Source organism: Carlito syrichta, unplaced genomic scaffold (genome assembly GCF_000164805.1).
Source record: "Carlito syrichta isolate Samal-C Ts95f unplaced genomic scaffold, Tarsius_syrichta-2.0.1 Scaffold288993, whole genome shotgun sequence".
NCBI lineage: Eukaryota > Metazoa > Chordata > Mammalia > Primates > Tarsiidae > Carlito > Carlito syrichta.
Genome location: NW_007233089.1, coordinates 180,774 through 202,207, shown reverse-complemented (window position 1 = coordinate 202,207; position 21,434 = coordinate 180,774). Strand labels below are relative to the sequence as shown.

At 34.6% G+C, this 21,434-nt stretch overlaps 1 protein-coding gene across 1 annotated transcript in view; it reads right to left on the bottom strand.

The window, feature by feature from the left end:
* The window catches only part of VPS13C (vacuolar protein sorting 13 homolog C), a gene marked incomplete at its 3' end in the record, with an annotated part of 134,427 nt that overhangs the window by 43,953 nt on the left and 69,040 nt on the right, over positions 1 to 21,434 (bottom strand). Inside the window, exons 28-39 of the mRNA XM_021710445.1 lie at positions 18,842 to 18,995; positions 16,591 to 16,670; positions 13,324 to 13,383; positions 11,415 to 11,577; positions 10,599 to 10,715; positions 9,086 to 9,189; positions 8,716 to 8,883; positions 7,903 to 8,207; positions 7,385 to 7,532; positions 6,556 to 6,664; positions 2,436 to 2,572; positions 689 to 845 (exon numbers count right to left, since the gene is read on the bottom strand). Of these exons, the coding sequence (XP_021566120.1) occupies positions 689 to 845; positions 2,436 to 2,572; positions 6,556 to 6,664; positions 7,385 to 7,532; positions 7,903 to 8,207; positions 8,716 to 8,883; positions 9,086 to 9,189; positions 10,599 to 10,715; positions 11,415 to 11,577; positions 13,324 to 13,383; positions 16,591 to 16,670; positions 18,842 to 18,995 (1,702 nt within the window). The remainder of the gene's footprint in view (positions 1 to 688; positions 846 to 2,435; positions 2,573 to 6,555; positions 6,665 to 7,384; positions 7,533 to 7,902; positions 8,208 to 8,715; positions 8,884 to 9,085; positions 9,190 to 10,598; positions 10,716 to 11,414; positions 11,578 to 13,323; positions 13,384 to 16,590; positions 16,671 to 18,841; positions 18,996 to 21,434) is intronic.

Below are 21,434 nucleotides of genomic sequence, written 5' to 3'. Positions count from 1 at the left end.
GGAAGGATCACCAGAGCCCAGCAGGTCGAGGCTGCAGTGGCCAGGAGCGGCCACTGCACTCCAGTCTGGGCGACAGAGTGAGACTCCAACTCAAAAAAATAAATAAATAAATAAATGAGATAAAACAGGACAGACACAAATGCATGTCTGTCAAATTCATAGAACTGTACACTAAAAAGAATGAACTACACTGCAAATAAATCATACCTCAATAAACTTGACTTTGAAAAATCGAAACCCCATAAACACAATAAAACTCACACCTGCCAATTGCTACTGGCATAACATCTGGTACTACTGTAATATTCTCAATGTAGACAAATCATAATATATTAAAGAACCTATAAAACACACAAACCAGGCATTATTCTCAATACAAGTTTGCCTGTATAAAAACAACAAGGTAAATACAAGTTCACTTTATTTTAGGAGAAAGATGTGAGACTACAAGGTACAATGTGTCTTCTTTTTTTAGACATATTCTCCTTAATGTCAAATATATATATTTATTAATCATTTATGATGAATAATTACATAAGATAATAATTTCAAAATATCACATTCTTTTGATCAGTGTAGTAATTTAACTAAATAATTCTGGTGACATAAAAAAATACGTTAATGCTGATAAAAAGGTAGGGACCATCTGCCTGATGAATAATTTACACAGATGATGCTTCACACTTACCAGTGAAATCATAGCATCGCATACCAATTTTTTTTAGATATGCCTTAGCTGTCACATCATAGGTTTTAACTCTAGCTTCCACTCCAAGCTGTAGGACACTAAGGTCATGTAAAGGCCTTCCTTTTGCTCCTGTTTTTTTCATCAAAGTAACCACAACCTAAAAGAAGGCACCAGTATTACCACAAACTACTTCACTAAAGAAGACAAGTCAATAATTTTATAATCACCTAGAATGATATAAGCAAGAAATTCACACACAATGTAAAGCTGTTTACTTCTACTTATGCCTGAAAGTTATATTCCTTAGAAGGCATACTTATGTGTTCAGGCTTTTTTGTTGTTGTTGTTCAGACTTCTGAAGCATCAGCACTATTCTAGTGATTTTCAAATGTAAAGTACCAAGAACAAAAACCACAGCTCCACTTAATTCCAGCAGTGTGATGCATGGTCTTGCATGTGAAAGCCTGTGAGGCTAACAGTCAACTGCTCCTCAGGCACAGGCCCATCCTGTGCAGGCAGGGCATCCGGCAGCACTTCTGCTTCTGCCCACTAGCTACCATCAGCCCCTCCCCATGTCATGTCAACCGAGAATGTTCTCAGACAATGTCAAATATCCACTTGGTAGAGGGTTACAGACTGCACCTCCTTTATCTAAATACTGTCCTAAGTAAAGGGACCTATCATAATATGTATTATAAATAATATTTTAAAGATGTATGGGTCGTCTATGTACACATGTTAATTAAGTATATTTGCAAATGGAATGATTCACCTATCAACATTTCCATTATCAAAGAGTAAATCTTCAGTAACTCTGATTATCAGAGCTTTTAACATGAAAGAAGTTAGTTTCAAAGCATGTATTTCAGATCAAAAAAGTAGAATCTATTTGTACAATGATTATTTTTAGTTTGAAGAAAGAGCATACAATTCTATAAAACCATTTCATAATGAAGGAATTTTAGAGGAAGTCCTTGCAAGCACCTGTATCCACATTTTTCACATATTCATACTTTAATGCTTGTTCTTCTTTCTACCCTGCCCCAGGCTCTTTCCTGATCCCCTTTTCTCAGCTAGTATCTTATTTTTCTTTAAAAATTTGACTCAAATGTCACTTCCTCCAGGAACTATTTCCTGATCCTCCCATTCTGCTTAGATGCCCTCTCCCTAACATCAATACCACAAGCTCTAGTAGTACCTGAGCAGAGTTTTCAGGGGAACACTTAGAAAAATTTCGTTTGTTCACAGTCTATGCCTTTTACTTCTGCATCCTTACCACCCAGCACGTACAATAAATATTTGCTGAATGTGTGAATAAAGAGGAAAATTCATTTAATCTTTCCTCAAGAATCTGAAGACAGCAAGCATATGAAAGTAATGTAATATTTTTTTAAGTGGAACTCCATTGTGTTTTATTCTATTAAGGGCTCTAAAATTTGTAAAGAATTTCTCTGTCACTTTTCTGACTTATATGAAACCCAAAGCAAGCCACATTCCTACTGTCCTAAAATTTTTAAAAAGTATGTTATAGGACATGCTACCGTTTTCTCTATGAAATACTACATTTTCCAAATATATCATCCTTAACAAATTTTCAAATTTTAAAAGATTACTGTAAAATGTAAGCAGCCTATATAAGATTTTAAAAATCTGTATCAATTATCTACAAATTTACCTTAGTAGAGGTAATGCCAAATATTCATTATTTATTCATTTCACTTTACAAAAACAGATGAAAATTACACACCTCTTTAATTTCAAAATTCAGCAGCATGTTAATGATGTCTACAGATCTAAATTCTTCCACTCCAGTTGTAAAAGTATCTTTTGAAGCATGCACATCTTGTTGTGATACAGAGATTTCAAAGGGCTCTTTAATTTCACCTAAAAATGTTTAAAAGAAATTCATTCACTTTTATTCACACATTGCTTCCACAGACACTTACTGTGGACTTCTGTAAGTATTTTGGACCTGGTGAATGACAGGCACTAAAAATCTGTGTGTCAGTAATAGCTCCAGCCCTTAGAAAACTCATAGTTTAGTAGAAGAGATATATACATTTAAACATAAACAAGAAAAATAAACAGACCACACCTAGTCACATTAAATGTACAAATGTTAATAGACTCGACATAAAATGCACTGAAAGCACAGAACAAGGCAAGACACTGTTATAAGAAAGGCCTGATAGAGGAGGTATCATTCAAGTAGAGCTGAAGGACCTCATCACACAGAGCAGACATTCCAAGAAAAACATAGGAGACTATGAAAAGCCAAAGAGTGATAACACATGACAGTTTTGAAAATGGAGTTTGACATGGTTAAGTCATGAGGAGTCTAGCAAGAGGCAAAAGTAGAAAAGAAACAGGGGACGAAAGGTTAAGGTCTCTTATGCAACACAAAGAAACAAAAGTAAAGCAATATAACTAGGATGCTGTTTTTCTGAAATTCACATACCCTATAAGATATAAGAAAACTACATTCCAAACTGTAATAAACAAAAATAATGCAGCTCTCATAGGTGTTTACCTGTGTACCAGACACTGTTCTAAGGGCTCTGCATGGTCCTATTTAATTCTTATGACATCCCTTTGAGGTAAGAACTTTTTTGTCCTTATTTAACCGATGAGCCACAGAGCACAGATTCAGTACCTTGTCCAGTGTCACACAAACGGTGGAGTCTAAATTCATCAGCCTCAGCATACAGCCTTCACTCTCTACTGTCCCTCAGTATCACTAAACTAGCCATTACCATTATTTCAGTTAACATTATGTTGACCACTAGTACAACACAAAGGAATTCTGCAGTATAAACCATACCAGAAATCCATGCGGAAAACCACTGCTGTTAATTATTCACTTCAAGAAAGTAATGCATAGGGCAGTTTCTTTTGTTTTGTTTTGTTTTTTGAGTTGGAGTCTCACCCTGTCACTCAGGCTGGAGTGCAGTGGCCGCTGCTGGCCACTGCAGCCTCGAGCTGCTGGGCTCCGGCGATCCTTCCGCCTCAGCCTTCCAAGCAGCTGGAATGACAGGCGCGTGCTACCACGCCCAAATAATTTTTTATTTATTGTAGAGATGAGGTCTCGCCAAGTTGCCCAGGCGGGTCTCAAACCCACGGGCTCAGGCAATTCACTCACCTCAGCCTCCCAAAGCGCTGGGATTACAGGCTGAGCCACCGAGCCCGGCCGGCAGTTTCTTAGCTATCATCTTGTTCCAGCACCATTCTAAACACCACGTGAGCCAGAAGAAATAATTATAGTAAATATTCAGCTTTTACAAAACAATTCTTAGACTAGTATCACTTAAAAAGGTAGTAAATTAAAGTGTATTGATATTAACAAATTCTATTTTAAAAAACCATTAAAAGAATTCAGGGCAAGCCGGACTCGGTGGCTCCTGCACCTTTGGGAGGCTGAGGTGAGTGGATTGCCTGAGCCCGCGGATTCCAGACCCGCCTCGGCAGCGAGACCTCATCTCTACAGTAAATCAAAAAATTAGTTGGGCGTGGTAGCGCGTGCCTGTAATTCCGGTTACTCGAAAGGCTGAGGAGGAAGGATCGCCGGAGCCCAGCAGGTTGAGGCTGCGGTGGCTGGGAGCAGCCACTGCACGCCAGTCTGGACGACAGAGTGAGACTCCAACTCAAAAAAAAAAGAATTCAGGGCAAACCATAGCAGGGAAAAGGATATTTATACACATACACTAACCCACTGCATATAACACATATAATCAACAAAGGACATGTATTCAGAATGTACAAACTCCTACATATCAATAAGAAAAAAAGACCAACACCTCAGTAGAAATAACAGTCGGTGGCCAGGAGCGGCCACTGCACTCCAGTCTGGGCGACAGAGTGAGACTCCAACTCAAAAAAAACAAAACAAAAAAAACAAGAAATAACAGTCAACAGACTTGAGTAATTATGTCACAAGAGCAGATACTCAAATGGCCAATAAACAAAATAACCAGAAAGTGCTCAACATCATTAGCAATCAGGGATCAAATAAAAACCATAGAGAGACGCCACTGTGTATCTACTTGAATGGCTAAATTTTTAAAAATTGACCGTTCTAAGTACTGGTGAGAAGGAAAAACAACTAGAACTCTCATACTTTGCTGGTAGGAAAGTTAATTAGTACAACCACTTGGAAAATTGTTTGGTATAATTTGGTGTAAGTTACTGAAGTTAAATGCAAATCTAAATATGACTCAGTAATTCTATATATCAAAAAAGAGTATATATGTATATCAAAAGACACATACAATTAACTTTCATAAACACTTTCACAGCCACAAACTGGAAATAACCCAAATGTTCATAAAAGACAAATGGATAAATAAATTTTGACACATTCATTATAATTAAATGCTGCACAGGAATAAAAAGAACAAACTACTGCTACTTACAGCTATATGAACGAATCTCACAAACAAATGTTAAGTGAAAGAAGCCATTTAACACCAAGAGTATTCTGTATGGTTCCATTTATAAGAAATTCAAAAAGAGGCAAACCTAACCAATCTACTAAAAGTTAAAATGGTAGTTACTTCTGGGTGAATTTGCAGAGGGAGTGTTGAGAACTGGCTGAAGAAGGGCAAGAGAGAGGCCTTCTGGGGAGCTGAAAATGTATTATATCTTGATCGTGGCGATTGCAAAGGAGTATCCATATGTAAAAGTTTAATAGCTTGTACACTTAAGATTTGTTTACTTCACTATTGTATTAGCATCAGTAAAATAGTTTTTTAATAGTAAAAATACATTGAGGTACCATTTTTCACTTAGCACATGAACAAAATTTTTAAAATCTGATGACATGCTGCAATAGAAAGATACAGAAAAACAACCTGGTGGAGGTGAAAATTAGTACAAGTTCCATAAAGGGCAATCAGCTAAATCTGTCAAAATTTTAAATTAATTGTCTTAAATGTATTTGCTCAAATTATTGAGTTTAGATTAAATTAATAAAAATAATGTGCCCTTTAACAAGTATTATCCTACAGATATGCATGTACTTATAAAAGTGTATGTACAAGTATGGTCAATGAAACATGGGAACAGTGAAAGACTGAAAACAATCCATAATGTCTATCACTAAGGACTTGCTAAATAAATTATTATACTTCAAAAGAATTGAATACCACATAACCACTAAAAAGAATGAAGATTTATACATGTCTACAGATACAGAATGAACACCAAGATACACTATCAATTTTTTAAAAAACAAAGTGCACACATAAATGCACATATATATGATAATATTTGTTTGAAAAACTATAGATTATAACCTTGTGTATGTGTGCATATGTTATATAAACATACATATATATTAGCTTAAAAAAGAGTTCTGGTAGTTACTTTGTCTTTAAGTCAAAAGGGTCACCGTAACTAATAATTTAAATATCTTTGCATTTTTATTTCAGTATAATCTGTTTAGTTTCTTTGGGAAGTGGTAATTTATCAGCCAATCCAATTCTTATAGACATTTTACTACTAAGCTTTATTTAAAAATCAGAAAGATAAGCCCACCATAACCTACTGCCAGCTCAAAATGGTTTTCTCCACAAATGCAAATTCAGTGATTATTCCAGAATCCACTACTGATCTGAAGTCATTCTTTATGGTTTCCTCTCAACTCATGCAACTTAGAAAAAAGTCTGGAAACTCTGACTGACTGTTTAACTAAAAAGAATCAATCATCTCCAACTACAATTTCATTCAATAGCATCTTGTTTGTTTTCTTGGTAATACAAATCACAATTTGTAAGTATATATTTCTTTACTTCATTTTTATTGCCTATCTCTCTACTAAATTGCAAAATAAGTAGACCCATATACTATGCCACCTACTGTTAGCCTCTCACCTGTCTCCTGTGCTCTTGGTTTCACTTTATCCATGTCCTCAGTAGTCTCGCCAAGATTTTCTGCTAATATCCTAAATAAAAGATTAAGATCTTCTTGATTTAGACTAACCTGTGAAATATTGTGTTAAAAGATAAATATATTACATTTTACAATGAAACCATTTTAATACAGAAAACAAATTCCCAGCAACAAAATACAAGCAACAGAATAATACTAACACTGACTGAAAAGTGATATAAATAATATCTACCCAAGTATTACACTACTAACTTCATGTTAAAATTTTTATTTTCAAAGATAAAAAAATTTATAGAAAAGTAATATAATTTATGAGTCAACATTAGCTCCACTGACTGAACTTATACCATCTTTAGAGAAATTTTATTATAACCAAAGAAATCTGATCATGTTTTACATGTGACAAATCCAGAAAATGCATGAATTCTGCTTTTTAAAAAAATAATTTCAATGAAATAAAATGTTTGTCTTCAATACAAAAATTGGCATTTTTCTCAATGCTATAGTTATCTTAGGGGTACTTAGATATCCCTAAAAATAAAAACGTGCATATATGAGATATAGTATAATAAACTAATAAATAATCTGCATAGAGACACCTACCAACGTATATGTACAGCAAATTTAAAAGTTAAGTAGCACATACCTAAAACGTAAATTCTACTGAAAATAATAATAATCCTCTTGGACGTTTAACTAAAATTATTAATAATTTCAGTAAAAAATTCATTTCATTTTTATTTCTACTGACAAAGCCTTCAGAGTTCAAAATTTCAATAACAAAGTTATTTTTTTCATTCATAGACTTACAATCATTGAATCAAGATGTCCTTTAATTTCCACAACAGGAATCTTGTGATACCAAGATGCAGACAAATTCCGATTTACAAAAAACTCCAAGTTAATTGGGTGCAAAAGCTGGATATCAGGATGGGAGGTGCCTGGCTGGATCACTGTCCTAATGAAGAAATGATACATACACATAAATATGGGGGGAAATGCAACATATTAAAAAAAAAACAAGTAGTTATTGCTACTTTAAATAATGATTCAAACGTTTTGTTCGAATGTCTTCAAAACTGAGTCTATAATTAATGGTTTATCTGATATGAGAAGAGCTTCGCCTGCTTGTTTCTGGTTTTCATTTACAAGGAATATTTTGTCTCATTCCTTTACCTTGATGAATATGAATTTAAATGATCATAAAATTTCACAAAAAACATTGAACATATTTTAATCCATAATTTTTATGAAAAGAGCATACCTAGAAAGGGTAACAAAAAAAATTGAACATATTTTAATCCATAATTTTTATGAAAAGAGCATACCTAGAAAGGGTAAGCTTTGTTAGCTGCACATCCATTCTATCAATTACTGGAGGATTTAAGTATTCTTCACAAGACACCAGACTGAACTGATTTTGAACTCTGATTAACCCAAGATCGACCACTACTGCACTGGTGGAAATGGAAGACTGAGGGATGACTATAACTGGTGCTTTCAAATCAATATTGATGGAAACACGAAAACTTCTCTGGGCCAGATCTTTCACACTTGTGGCAGCTTTTTCTGCAGCTTGGGCAGTGGCAGCACTGAGAGACTCTTTGGCTGTCTGGAAATTATTCAGGAAGGTCTATGGACATAAAGTATAAACAGCGAAATTCAAACAGAAGACTTCCAGTCATCAAACAACATCTGGTATGAGATTGATATTGAACATAAATAATAATACCATATTCTTTTATACATGTGCCAATTTTATTTCCAATAGACAACTTTCAGTTGATTCCTATTTTTCTAAAAGTAGGAAGAAATTACTGATAATCCATTCATAGATATAAGCTGCCTGACCTAGGTTAATGTTATATGGCTAAGGAACAGAGAAAAAAAACTTTCACTAATTTTCGTACACAAAAATGTGACTTCATTATATTATAGCAAAAACAATTTGTTCTAGACAAAAATCATTAAATGATTCAGATTTCAACTAGTAACCAGTGGTTTCAACCACTACATCATTCATACCATCTATAATCAAAACAACGCTCCTTCAAAACCCAAAGTTATACATTTGCAATCCTAATTATCAGAACTATTTAGGCATTCCTAAGTTAAAAAATCAATATATATAATGATCTTACCAGAAGTGACATAAGAAATTTATGAAGGTAGACAAGCTGAATACAGCCAACATTCAGTGACAGCACACCATCCACTTTCGACATGTCAGTATATGAATCCCCTTCAGTAGCATCTGGATACAAATCCAAGTTAAAACGAAAAACTTCATTCCCCATTATTGACACAGCCTGAAAAACAGAGATTTGAACATACTCTCTCTCAGAAGGTAATGACAAAATAAAATTCCATTTAGAAAATGGTTTGTATTTATAATCTTTATGAAAAAATTTTTCTGTAAAGTAAATTTTATTACTTTTATAAAATAAATTTTAAAATAGAATCACACATTTACCACGAAAACATATCAACTATCTATTTACTATCACCTACTTTTTTATGAACAGTCTTAGGATCAACATCTGTGACAATAATATTTTCAAGTCGGGCAAAAAAGGACTGTTTTCTTGACTGAAGAGAAAGAGAAGAATTGAGGCCTGAAAAAAAATTGCATTATTATAATTTCTATAGATCTACCATAAACAAGATCTTTCTTTGCATTGCATGATTTTATTTGTGGATATTTTTAAAAATTTAGCAGTGTCTGAATTCCTAATTGATAATTAAGTTGCAATATTAGATTTTTTTCAGTTTTACAAACACCAAAACCCACAAATTCATTTAAACAATAATTATCTGAATTTTCAATCTTCAGAAACAAACTATACCTAGGACAATTAAATTATCTTAGGATTCAAGAAGATCCTTTATATTTTATATCCAGGCATTTACATGGAAGCTATAAAATTTCACAGACGAAATTCAGATGAGTAGATGCTGTGCCAGTTTGGAAAGGACAAAGAAAAAAAGGCCCTAGCTTACTGGTTTTTAAGTTCTTCACGAATTTCACTTAACATATTCTTTATGTTGACTAGATTGCCAGACCACAACACACTGGTAAAGATAAGGCCAGAGGAAAAGCTACATGAGTTTTAACGGCTTTTGCTTAAAAGAACATAATGAGCTTACAGATTTAGTTCTTCATTAAAAGACTATTTCTCATAAAAATAAAAAATAATAGAGATAAATATAATGTATAATTATATAATTATATATAAAATATCAAAGTAAGCCAGGCTCGGTGGCTCAGCCTGTAATCTCACACCTTGGGAGGCTGAGGTGAGTGGATTGCCTGAGCCCGCGGGATCAAGACCCGCCTGGGCAACTTGGTGAGCCCTCATCTCTACAGTAAATCAAAAATAGCTGGGTGTAGTAGCACGCGCCTGTAGTTCCAGCTACTTGGAAGGCTGAGGCGGATGGATCGCTGGAGTCCAGCAGGTTGAGGCTACTACCACTGCACTCCAGTCTGGCTGACAGAGTGAGACTTCAACTCAAAAAAAAAAAAAAAATCAAAGTAAAAAACAGATTTTTTTTTTTAAATACAATATTAGAAAAATGAAGCAAATCCATAGACCCTCGCCTGAATTCTGGACTGACCCTTCTCCCAGCCCATCAACAACATTCCTGCACTGACATCAATATCCACCTCCTAAAGAACTCTTAGGAAGATCCCAAGACCAGAGTGTGTGGGGTTCAATTAGCTTGGTCTAATTCTGACCAATATCTATTCCCCCAAAAGAAGAAAGCAAATGTTCCATTACAACCTTAGAACTCTCACAACTCAGAGCCCTCTATTTGTATGTTCCTTAGCACTGCAAAGAAAAAAAAGGGAAGAAAATCTTATCTTTTCACCAATTTCAATACCATGCAATATAGTTCAAATACATCCCTTGAGTTTTCACAGCTCAGAGCCCTTTATCTGTATATTTCTAGAACTGCAAAGAAAAAAATAAAGGAAAAGACAAACTTACATTTTCACCAATTTTAATACCATGAGAATTCTTACCTTGAATTTTGATTTCGGCAATATTGATCTTTTCATTGCAAATGACAACACAAAAAGCATTTAACTTGGCTAACAGCCTGAAGCCAATAATGTCATTCTCTTGAGAGGACACAATCACTAAAAATAAACAAAGCATTTTATCACAGTACAATTCCAGTAATCTAAACTCTTAAGGTTTCTTTCCTATAACAAGTGAACCACTATTATGTTAAAAAAAAAATTATATAAAATTCTCAAAATCTTAAAGATTTCAAATACTTTTTTCTGCTTCACATATTCTGTAGAGTTTGCATTTTTAACAGTGGGGTATATTACTTTTGTAATTTAAAAGAAAAAAATTCTAAAATAAAGTAAATAAACACACTGAAACTCAGAAATGTTAAATCATATGCCAAGTTTAAATAGCAGAATCAGGATTTGAACTTTGATCTAAAACCTGGGTCCTTGGCCAATTAGACACTACCCCTGCAGCCCTACCTTCATATGTCTGAGTGTTAATTTTCTTAAGAAATTAAGGAAAATGAAAGGGAAGACAAACACTCTATAAAGCCCCTGCAGGAGACACTGAGAGAGGAGGAAGAGCTCAACATAAGTACATGCCTTCTTCCCCTAATACCTACCTAAAGGTAGCCCTTTCCACCACCAAAAAAAAGAATAAATATAGTATTGACTACATTTGGCTTATATATCAGATACCCACATACAATTTAATTTTAAGGGCAGAATGAGCGAAAATGGCATTTAAATAACTGAATTATATGATCTCTAACAGTCCTCATTTAACTATAGAATTCTAAAACCCTATGCTTTTCATACCTTTCTGCACAGTTGAATTTTTTTGTTGCTTTTCAGGTGAAATGTGTACCTCCTTGGCAACACCCATATTTTGATCATCTGATGGAATGATGTTTGTGAGGTAAGTAATAGAAGAGAGAAGAGCTTGCGTTTGTAGTAACAGATTTAAAGATGAAAAGGCCACCTAAAAATGTTTTAAAAAGAAAATTAATTTCTCTTGGCCAATTGTACCCTTTAGTCTCCATGAAGGACCCAAAACACTCGCAGCTAGAATTGTATCACTGCTTAGAAGAAGAGAGAAAGATTCCTAACTCCTTTAAATGGGAAATATACGGAGAATAAATTATACTTACACATTTCAGGGGTGCATTAGAATACCGGAGTTACCTAATTACTCCATTTCCCAAGTATAACTATCATGAAGTCTATAATCTGCTTCTAATGACTATCTTGATATTCAACCTATAAATGGTTTCTTGAATCTTCAATTAACTATTATGATTATATAAAACATGTAAGTCAAAAGATAAAACTCCAGAACCACCATGTACTAATACTAAATGATTTCAAATGTGGCATCCATGAGATCTGAATATAAAAAGAGGCCAGGTACAGTGGCAAGAGAACTCCTGGCCTCAACATAGTGAGACCCTGTGCCACATAGTAAGCCCTTATCTCTGCAAAAATAAATAAATAAATAAAAATTTAAAAATTATCTAGGCAAGGTGGCACACACCAGTAGTCCCAGTTACTCAGGAGGCCAAGGTGGGAAGATTGCTTGAGCCCAAGGGTGCAAGGCTGTAGTGAGCTATGACTGCACAACTGTACTTCAGCCTGGTTGACAAAGTGAGACCCTGTCTCAAAAAAAAAAAAAAAAATACTGTGTATGTCTATCTGTGCGCGTGTGTATAACACATGTATATATTATATGTGTGTGTATATGTATGTGTATATATATGTATAAATATAAATAAAACAATTATGAGTGAGTTTTCAGTTACTACATGATCTTCTAAAACCGCAATAATGGTTCTATTATTTTATATAGCTTATAGGGGGAAAGTACTACATTTTTAAAAACAGTTACTCTAGAAAGCTAAGACAAGCAACACAAATTGCTTTCACAAATGGGTAGGATTCTAATAGCAAGTTAAAATACAGTAAAAAGCTCTGTTTATAAAAAGAATTTTTCATTGCCTTAAAACACTAAATGATACAAAAACTATAGAAAGGAAGGTTTACAATATTACAATAGAGTCTCCCATCTCTCAAAACTGTGATCTAAGCCTCATCTCTCTCATTTTCTTTTCTTTTTTTTTTTTTTGAGTTGGAGTCTTACTCTGTCACCCAGACTGGAGTGCAGTGGCTGCTCCGGCCACTGCAGTCTCGACCTGTTGGGCTCCAGCGAACCTTCCACCTCAGCCATCCTAGCAGCTGGAACTACAGGAGCGTGCTACCACGCCTGGCTACTTTTTTGATTTATTGTAGAGATGAGGTCTTTTCAATGTACATTTTGCCTCCTCTTCCTCTATGTCACTCCTTTAGTATGGCTTCACAAGTACTCAACATATCTCCTTGAATTCTATGTTTTTTAACTCTGCATTAAACAATGCTATTTAGTTTGGTTTATTTAGAACCCTGTTAGTTCTTTGCAAATTAAAGTTCTGTTGTTTATACATTCCCTTATTTAAAAATAATACTAAACCTTTTAAAATATGAGGATGTAATACAATAAGTCAAAACAGCATCTTTACTAAACTGAATCACAAACACAATGCATGGTAGCATCTATCAGATTATTTATAACTCTTATTGGTCTTTGAGTATGTCATCAAATTACCCAGTCAATATTCCATTCCTCAAAGGATACTAGACACTTCCAGAATGGATTATTTTCAAATAGAATATATTTTTTAACAGAATTTCTTACCTTAACTGTTTGCTCAGTTTTTTCGAAAGTAGTTTGAAAACTGGGTCCATTCTTATCAGCCTGAAAAAAAAAAGGCTAAAGTAGGAATTAAATCGAAGTAAATAAATCAATTATTTAAGTATGTGATATATTTAATTTTGTTGTAATTATTTTAAGGTTACATCCAAATAGTTTATTTATTGTAATAGTGCAAATGTGTTTTCTTCAAACAGTTGACTACTCACTTCTGAAAAACAGTAGCTAGGAACCAGAATGATAAACTCTGAAGGTTGGAAGGTGTAAAGATCATCTAGTCCATCCATCACCTAATGTTAACTCCCTCCTAAAAGTTTTAAGCAAGTCTGTTTTTTATATCTTCAGTGAAAGAAATCTTATTTCCTTAGCAATTCAATCTTTAGAGAACTTTGATTTAATGTGGACTTCTTACTGAGTCAAAAATTTATCTCCCATTATAACTATCCAGTGATCCTAGATCTGTTCCTTAAGAACAAACAGTAATTTCAACTCAAAGGTTTACATACCTCCTGTGAAAAGCTCGCTAGCCTGGCCAGTTTTCCTGCCTCACCACCCATATTTGCTTTGGGCTTTCCTTTATTAGAGAATAAACCACATTATATTCTGATTGATGTTTACTTAGCTATCTCTCTACTGGTCTATACTTTCCCCGAGAACAGGGAATGTTTTTCAACTCTGTATCCCAAGTGACTACCCAGTAAAGACATTCAATAACACAGACAGATAGTCAATAAATAGTTGATTAATTACACCATTCAACTAATCTTGATGAAGTTGAATACCATCAGTTCCTTCAGTGTTTCTCACATGACATATTTTTCGGTCTCTTCTCAATCCGGGCAGTTCTCTCCTGAACCCAACCTAATAGGACTTTATCCTTTTTGATACAGGATTCTCAGTCAAAAGTCACCTATCAATGGCCTGCTATTAATATAGGTCCGGGCAGTTCTCTCCTGAACCCAACCTAATAGGACTTTATCCTTTTTGATACAGGATTCTCAGTCAAAAGTCACCTATCAATGGCCTGCTATTAATATAGGTATCTAAATCTGCCCTAGGAGACAAAAACAGCAACTAGTTCATAGGCTTCCTGGGAACAAAAAGTTTAGTGATTGTGGAATAGCACTGCACTTAAGTAAAAAAGAAAAAATGTGTACAAATAAAAAAGACTTCCAATACTATATTGAACAGGAGGGGTGAGAAAAAAAGCAAACAACCCCATTACAAAGTGGGCAAAAGATATGAACAGACACTTCTCAAAAGAAGACATACGAGTGGGCAACAGACACATGAAGAAATGTTCAACCTCACTAATCATCAAGGAGATGCAAATTAAAACCACACTGAGATACCACCTAACTCCAGTCAGAATGGCCATTATCAATAACTCAAAAAATAACAGATGCTGGAGAGGATGCGGTAAAAAGGAAACACTTCTGCACTGTTGGTGGGAGTGTAAACTAGTGCAGCCTATGTGGAAATCAGTGTGGTGATTCCTAAAAGCTCTAAAAATCGACCTTCCATATGACCCCACAATCCCCCTACTGGGAATATACCCTGAAGAAAAAAAATACCTGCACACATATGTTTAGCGCAGCATTGTTCACAATAGCAAGATCATGGAACCAACCATGCTGTCCACCAAAAGAGAACTGGATTTTAAAAATTTGGTACATATACACAATGGAATATTACACAGCCATAAAAAAGAACAAAATTATGAATTTTGCAGCAACCTGGATGGAATTGGAGTTTATAATACTGAGTGATCTCTCACAGAAACTAAGATCTGAGTATCACATGTTCTCACTCATAAGTGGACCTTGAACAACTATCGTAATACTATAAGAAAAGGATTGACAGTGGCAGGAAACTACGGGGGGGGGCAGGGAGAGGAAGGGAGGTGGGATTAACGGTAGTCGATATCTGTCTGAAGACGGGAGGGCACACCTCATCAACAAGGGTACCTGCACAATGCATATTTGTATACCTAACCCTTAACTGTACCCCACAATTTTAAAATAAAAAATATGTTAAAAAAAAAGGCACAGATTTCCCTCTTAAAAGTTGTGCATAAAACCTAAGATAGACAAGTGGGACCTCATCAAACTGAAAAGTTTTGCACAACAAAGGAAATCATCAAGAGAGTAAAGAGACAATCCACAGAATTAGAAAAAATATTTGCAAATCATATATCTAACAAAGGCCTAACATCCAGGATCTACAAGGAACTCAAAGTGAAAGGAAAAAAAGCAAAGAACCCCATTAAAAAGTGGGCAAAGGACGTGAACAGACACTTCTCAAAAGAAGACATACAAGCAGCCAACAGATACATGAAAAATGCTCAGCCTCACTAATTATAGAAATACAAATCGAAACTGCAATGAGATACCACCTAACTCCAGTAAGGATGGCCATCACTAACAAATCAACAAACAACAGATGCTGGCACAGGTGTGGAGAAAACGAAACCCTTCTACAATGCTGGTGAGAGTGCGAGTTAATTCAACCTCTATGGAAAGCAGTGTGGCACTTCCTAAAAGAACCAAAAATTGACCTTCCATACGATCCAGCAATCCCTCTCCCGGGAATACACCTGAAGGAACATAACTCACTCTACCAAAAAGGCATCTACATACACGTTTACTGTTGCACTAGTCACAACAGCAAAAACATGAAACCAATCCTGCTGCCCGCTGAAAGTGGACTGAATAAAGAAAACGTGGTATGTATGCATGATGGAGTATTACACAGTCATGAAAAAGAACAAAATCATGGCCTTTGCAGCAAATTAAATGGAACTGGAGACCATCATACTAAGAGACCTATCACAGAAACAAAGAACTAAATACTGTACGTTCTCACTCATAAGTGGAACATGAACATTAATCACATCAGCACAAGGGAGGGATTGGCAGTCACTAGGCACTCCTAGTAAAAGAGGTAGGACATGCAACAACACAAAGGGAACTGGTCCTGTAACAGGGGAGTGAGGGCCAATTGGAGGACCAAATTTCACCTGCATGCAGGCTACTTGTGTAGTTAATCCTTATTTGTACCCCACATCTCTATAATATAATACAATATAATTTTTAAAAGATATATAAAAGTTTTTAAACATCACTAAATAAATAAAGCTGTTTGAAAACTGAAAAGAAATTGTGATACACATGCTGAGTCATGAGTAACATATGGTCATTTGGGCACATTTTTGAGTATGCAATAAATAGATAATCATCCTATGGCTCTTACCTTAATATACTCCACTTTTAAAAGATCTGATCCAGGCTTGTCAGAAGAGCTAATCAAGTGAAGGGGCTTCTTTTTGGATCCTAAATTTAAAAGGGGGAAAAAATTTTTCAACTAAATTGCTCTTTTTAAATTTTGAAACTTTCTAAATGTTTTTTACTTTTTAAAAAATTTCCTAATTAAGTTTTAAAAGCATATCTGTGCATATTTTCACAGTTATAAAATGGTACGGCCATCACCATTAAAGAAACAAAACCAATCCAAATCTTTTCCTTAACTCTGGTATCAAACTTACTTAAAAAGTGTATATTTATTTTCACTAGATTTCATATCTGTATTCAAAGTAATCCACACTTCTCTAGATATTTTTAAGCCCATATGTGTATTTGTAGAATGGCGGAAAGACTAAGGATATAAGAATCAGGAGATATGAAGTCTAGTTCATCTCTACCCTTCCCAAAAACTATTTAACTTTAGTTTTCTCAACTATATAACAAGAAGGTTGGACTATAAAAATCTCAGATATCCTACTGACCCCTAAAATTCTATGAATAAATAATTTATCTTATTTCTATTAAAGAAATTTAAATAATCTTCATTTGTTTAGACTGAGAGAGGCAACTTACATGAAAAAATAAAGTTCTGGTTTTTTTTTTTAAGGTAGAAGAATTGTTAAGCTTCTTTGTAACTTAAAAGCAACAGGTACTATCAGATGTCCTCTACAGCCTTATGGAGATATACCAAGGAACTGTCTCTAAAAGCTGTAGAGGGAGATGTGATTTGTTCATCATATAATGCATCTTATACTATTTGCAGTTCTGTAACTCTTGCTTTTGGGACATCTCAAAATTTTCCCTTGGTTTCCAAGATCATAACCTTTCCTAATAGAAAAAATGGCCTAGAAAATGTATTATTTATATGTTTCAATCAAGGCTATAATGTATAACACAATGTGTATAGAATATTACTAACACATTTTTCTTCTAAGCTGAGGTTTATTTTGTTTTCAACTATTAAAAAAGTATAAACCATAGGTCTTTACACAGTAGGTCCTCTGTATCCACGGATTCCACATCCACAGAATCAACCAACCTCGAATCGAAATATTAAAAAATAAATTTAAAAAAAAGAAAAAATAAATAAATAAAAATACTACTAAAAAATACAAATTTTAAAGACCAATATAGGATAACAACTATTCACATAGTATTTACACTGCACTAGGTATTATAATTAATCTAGAGACTATTTAAAGCATACAGGAGGATGTGCATAAGTTATATGAAAATACTGTGCCATTTTATATAAGAGACTTGAGCATCACAGATTTTGGTGTCTGTGAGGGTCCTGGAACCAATCCCTCACAGACACCGAGGACAATCCACATTTGACTACAGCATTAGGCAAATATTAGGGAATTTTAATTAATATAGATTCATCCACATAAATATCTGTGCACACAGGTATACACTGAAATGATAAACTATAAGAGCTTCTAAAGGAAATAACCTTTTTTATTTATATAACCTGGTGCTTCTTGTGATATATGTACACTATTGAATAGAAAGAACAAGGCCTTCAACAGTGTAAGACCAGAGGTGAATTATAGGTGTTGCCATTCACAAGATACATGGTACCAGGGGTGCCAACAAAAAAAAAATGTATACACATTTTAAGAGATGTTATCTTTGTATTAGTTTTAGTTCACCATAATCAGAAGTGTCTGACCACTGATGGTAACCATTTTGAGCACATCTTGAAATTACAGAAGTCAAATGTGACTTGCATTCATCTATAATTTTAATACAATTTCTTCCGCTCTTTCTTAAAATGTGTATACATTTTTTTGGCACTCTCTATATTAAGTGAGTCATGTAACCTTAATTTAGCCTTTCTTTGTTTGCAAATGGGAATAATACTCTCCATGTTAAGGGAATGTTTATGAACTCTTTGAGGCAACAGATAATATTAGTTCAGAGAAAAGACACTAGGGCCAGATTTACAGGGTTTGAATCATGGTTCAGTCACTTATAGCTGTATGACTGTACATAAACTACATAATCAATCTTTACTTACATGTAAGCTGGAGATAACATTGCCTATCCCACCATCGTTGTAAGGACTAGACAAGTTATGACTTATAAAATGCTTAGAACACTGCTATCACTTATTATACATATTATACAAATGAAAGTGTTTGACATACTCAACAGTATTATTATAGACTATTATATCTATTTTTTATGGCTATTACCTTGAATTTCATGGTAATCCAAGCTGATTTTCTTTAAATAAGATACCGCAGTTAAGTCAAATGTTCTCACTGTGGCCTCTGTTCCTAACTGAGTAACATTAAATACTAGGATTGTATCTTCTTCTTTCTGCTGTCTAGTAAATTCCAAAATCACCTAAAAGAATTAGCATAGCCAATGAAAAGTTGTTAAGTCTGAATCATACTTAAAACATCAAAAACAAAATCTTTCTCCATACATATCACCATGAGAAAAGGAGGAACTTTGCTCATGATCTTCTACTACCATAAAGTTATTTAATATAATTAGAAAGATCATCTTAAATTATATTACTGAGCATGCAAGTACATCTATAAAAAACCATGATGAACTTTAAGTCTATTATTGATTTGTTTCTAAATAAACTAGGAATGTACAGATTCTTCCTCAAAATGATTTTCTTAAACCTGTGTTTCAAAACAAAAATCATGCATGGTTTAAAAAATAAAAAAGCAACCCCATAAAAGTAAAAAGTAAGACAAGAATATCCAGTATCATGCTATTATTTAATTCTAGAAATGGCAGCCAGTATATTTAGCCAATAAAAAATACATGTGACAATTTTTAAAAGTACAAGTGCTTTGATACTCCAAAGAGGTGGAGGCCTTTGTCACTCCATAGAGGTGGAGGCCTTTGAATACGGGCAAGCTTGTAAATGCTTCCATCAATAGCGTGCAAAGGAAGTAATACTATAATGACTTTTGATGTCAGAAAAATGACCATGAAGCCAGCTGCCATGTAAAAAACTCAACTACTCTGAAAATGTCATGCTGGGAGGCTATGAGTAGGTGTTTCAGTTTTCAGTCCCAGCTGAGCTCCCAGTCAACAGCTAGTATCAACTGGAAGCCTCATGAGGACATTCAGCTCAAGACTTCAGAAGACTACAGCCCTGGCCAACATCAGACCAAACGACTGACTATACACAAAATTACTCAGCTGGGCCCCTCAAGAATTCCTAATCCACAAAACCGTGAGAAAAATAAAGTTTTTGTAAGTTACTAAGTTTTAAAGTAACTTAAACTAAATTTTAGGGTAGGTAGCAATAGTAACCACAACAGTAGAAATACTGGAAAAGGGCAAAAATTAATAATAGCAGATGATATAATTATATACTGTAGAAAAATCAAGAAAACATTAAACGATAAAATGATAGTGCAGTAAGGTATTAAGTACAAAACTGATATTCAAAAAAGCTTCAGATAAGTAAAAGATTTAAATGAAAGCAATTAAATCATAAACATGTAAAATCATTGGTAAAAATTTTTGTAATGAGTAATTTCCTAAGCATACACAAATCTAGGACATAAAATTTGATTAAATTTCACCACATAAACATTTAAAACTTCAAAACAGCACAAAAAGTCATACTAGGAACTTTTCACTTCAGTTCTTTCATTTAATATTCGATAAAATATTGGGCACCATCTACCATATGTTAGGCTGTGCTGGCAACTAAGGACTAAAACAGGCATGATCCTTGCTACAGTTTTAATACCCCATTCAAAACTGATGCTGAAACATGATCCTCAATTCCACAGTGCTGAGAAAGAAGGCCTCACAGGAAGTGCTTCAGTTATGTGGACTCTGTCCTGGTGAGTGGATTCATTTTTTGCTAGAGTGGGTTTCATTTTTGCCTAGAGTGGATTACTGATCCCAAGAATGGGTTATCATAAAGCAAGCCCAGGACCTTGTACTTTTTCTTTTGCACAAACTTGCTCATCCTTCCCCCTTTCCTCAGGGAAACATACGGTCTGAAAAACACCACCAGATGCAGGTGGACCTCCCAGTCTCAAGAACTGAACCAAATAAGCGTCTTCAAAAAAAAAAAAAAAAAATCACCCAGTCTCAGGTATGCTGTTATAACAATAGAAAATGGACTACAGAAGTCCTTATCCTCATGTAGCTTACATTCTACAGAAAATTGTAGAAAGTAAAGGTAGCTATCTTATATTGGGTAGTCAGCGCTTTCCATTAAGATGATATTTGAGCAAATATCTGGAGGAAATAAATAATCAAGCTATGCAGGGAAAGTGTTCCATGCAAAGGAAACAGAAAGCACAAAGGATGTGCTTTGGTATATATAAGGAAGAACAAAAGACAGGTGTCAGCTCCATGAGGCAAACTACTGTTTTCTAGCATCTAACACAATGTCTAGTACATGATGGCACGTAATAAATCCTTATTGAAGGAATAAATAAAATACAGCTAGAGCAGAGTGAGCAAGCCAGAAAGGAAGTGAAAATAAATCCAGTCACATGAGGTGATGTGGAGGCCATGGGAAGGGCTCAGTCCTTAACTCTGAGTGAGCTTTCAAGTTAGTGGAAGATTCTGAGCAGAGTAGTGAAATGATCTGCCTTTCACTTTTAAAGGATCACTTTAGCAACTGTAAGGAGAACAGGGTACGTGACAGAAGCAGAGACATTTAAGAGGCTACCGCAATGATCCAGACAAGAGCTGCTGGTGCTTTGTACAGTACAGCAGCAGTGGAAGGGAAAAGCAATCATCTGGATGTACTCTGAAGATAAAGTCATGGGATTTACTAATACTTTGGATGGA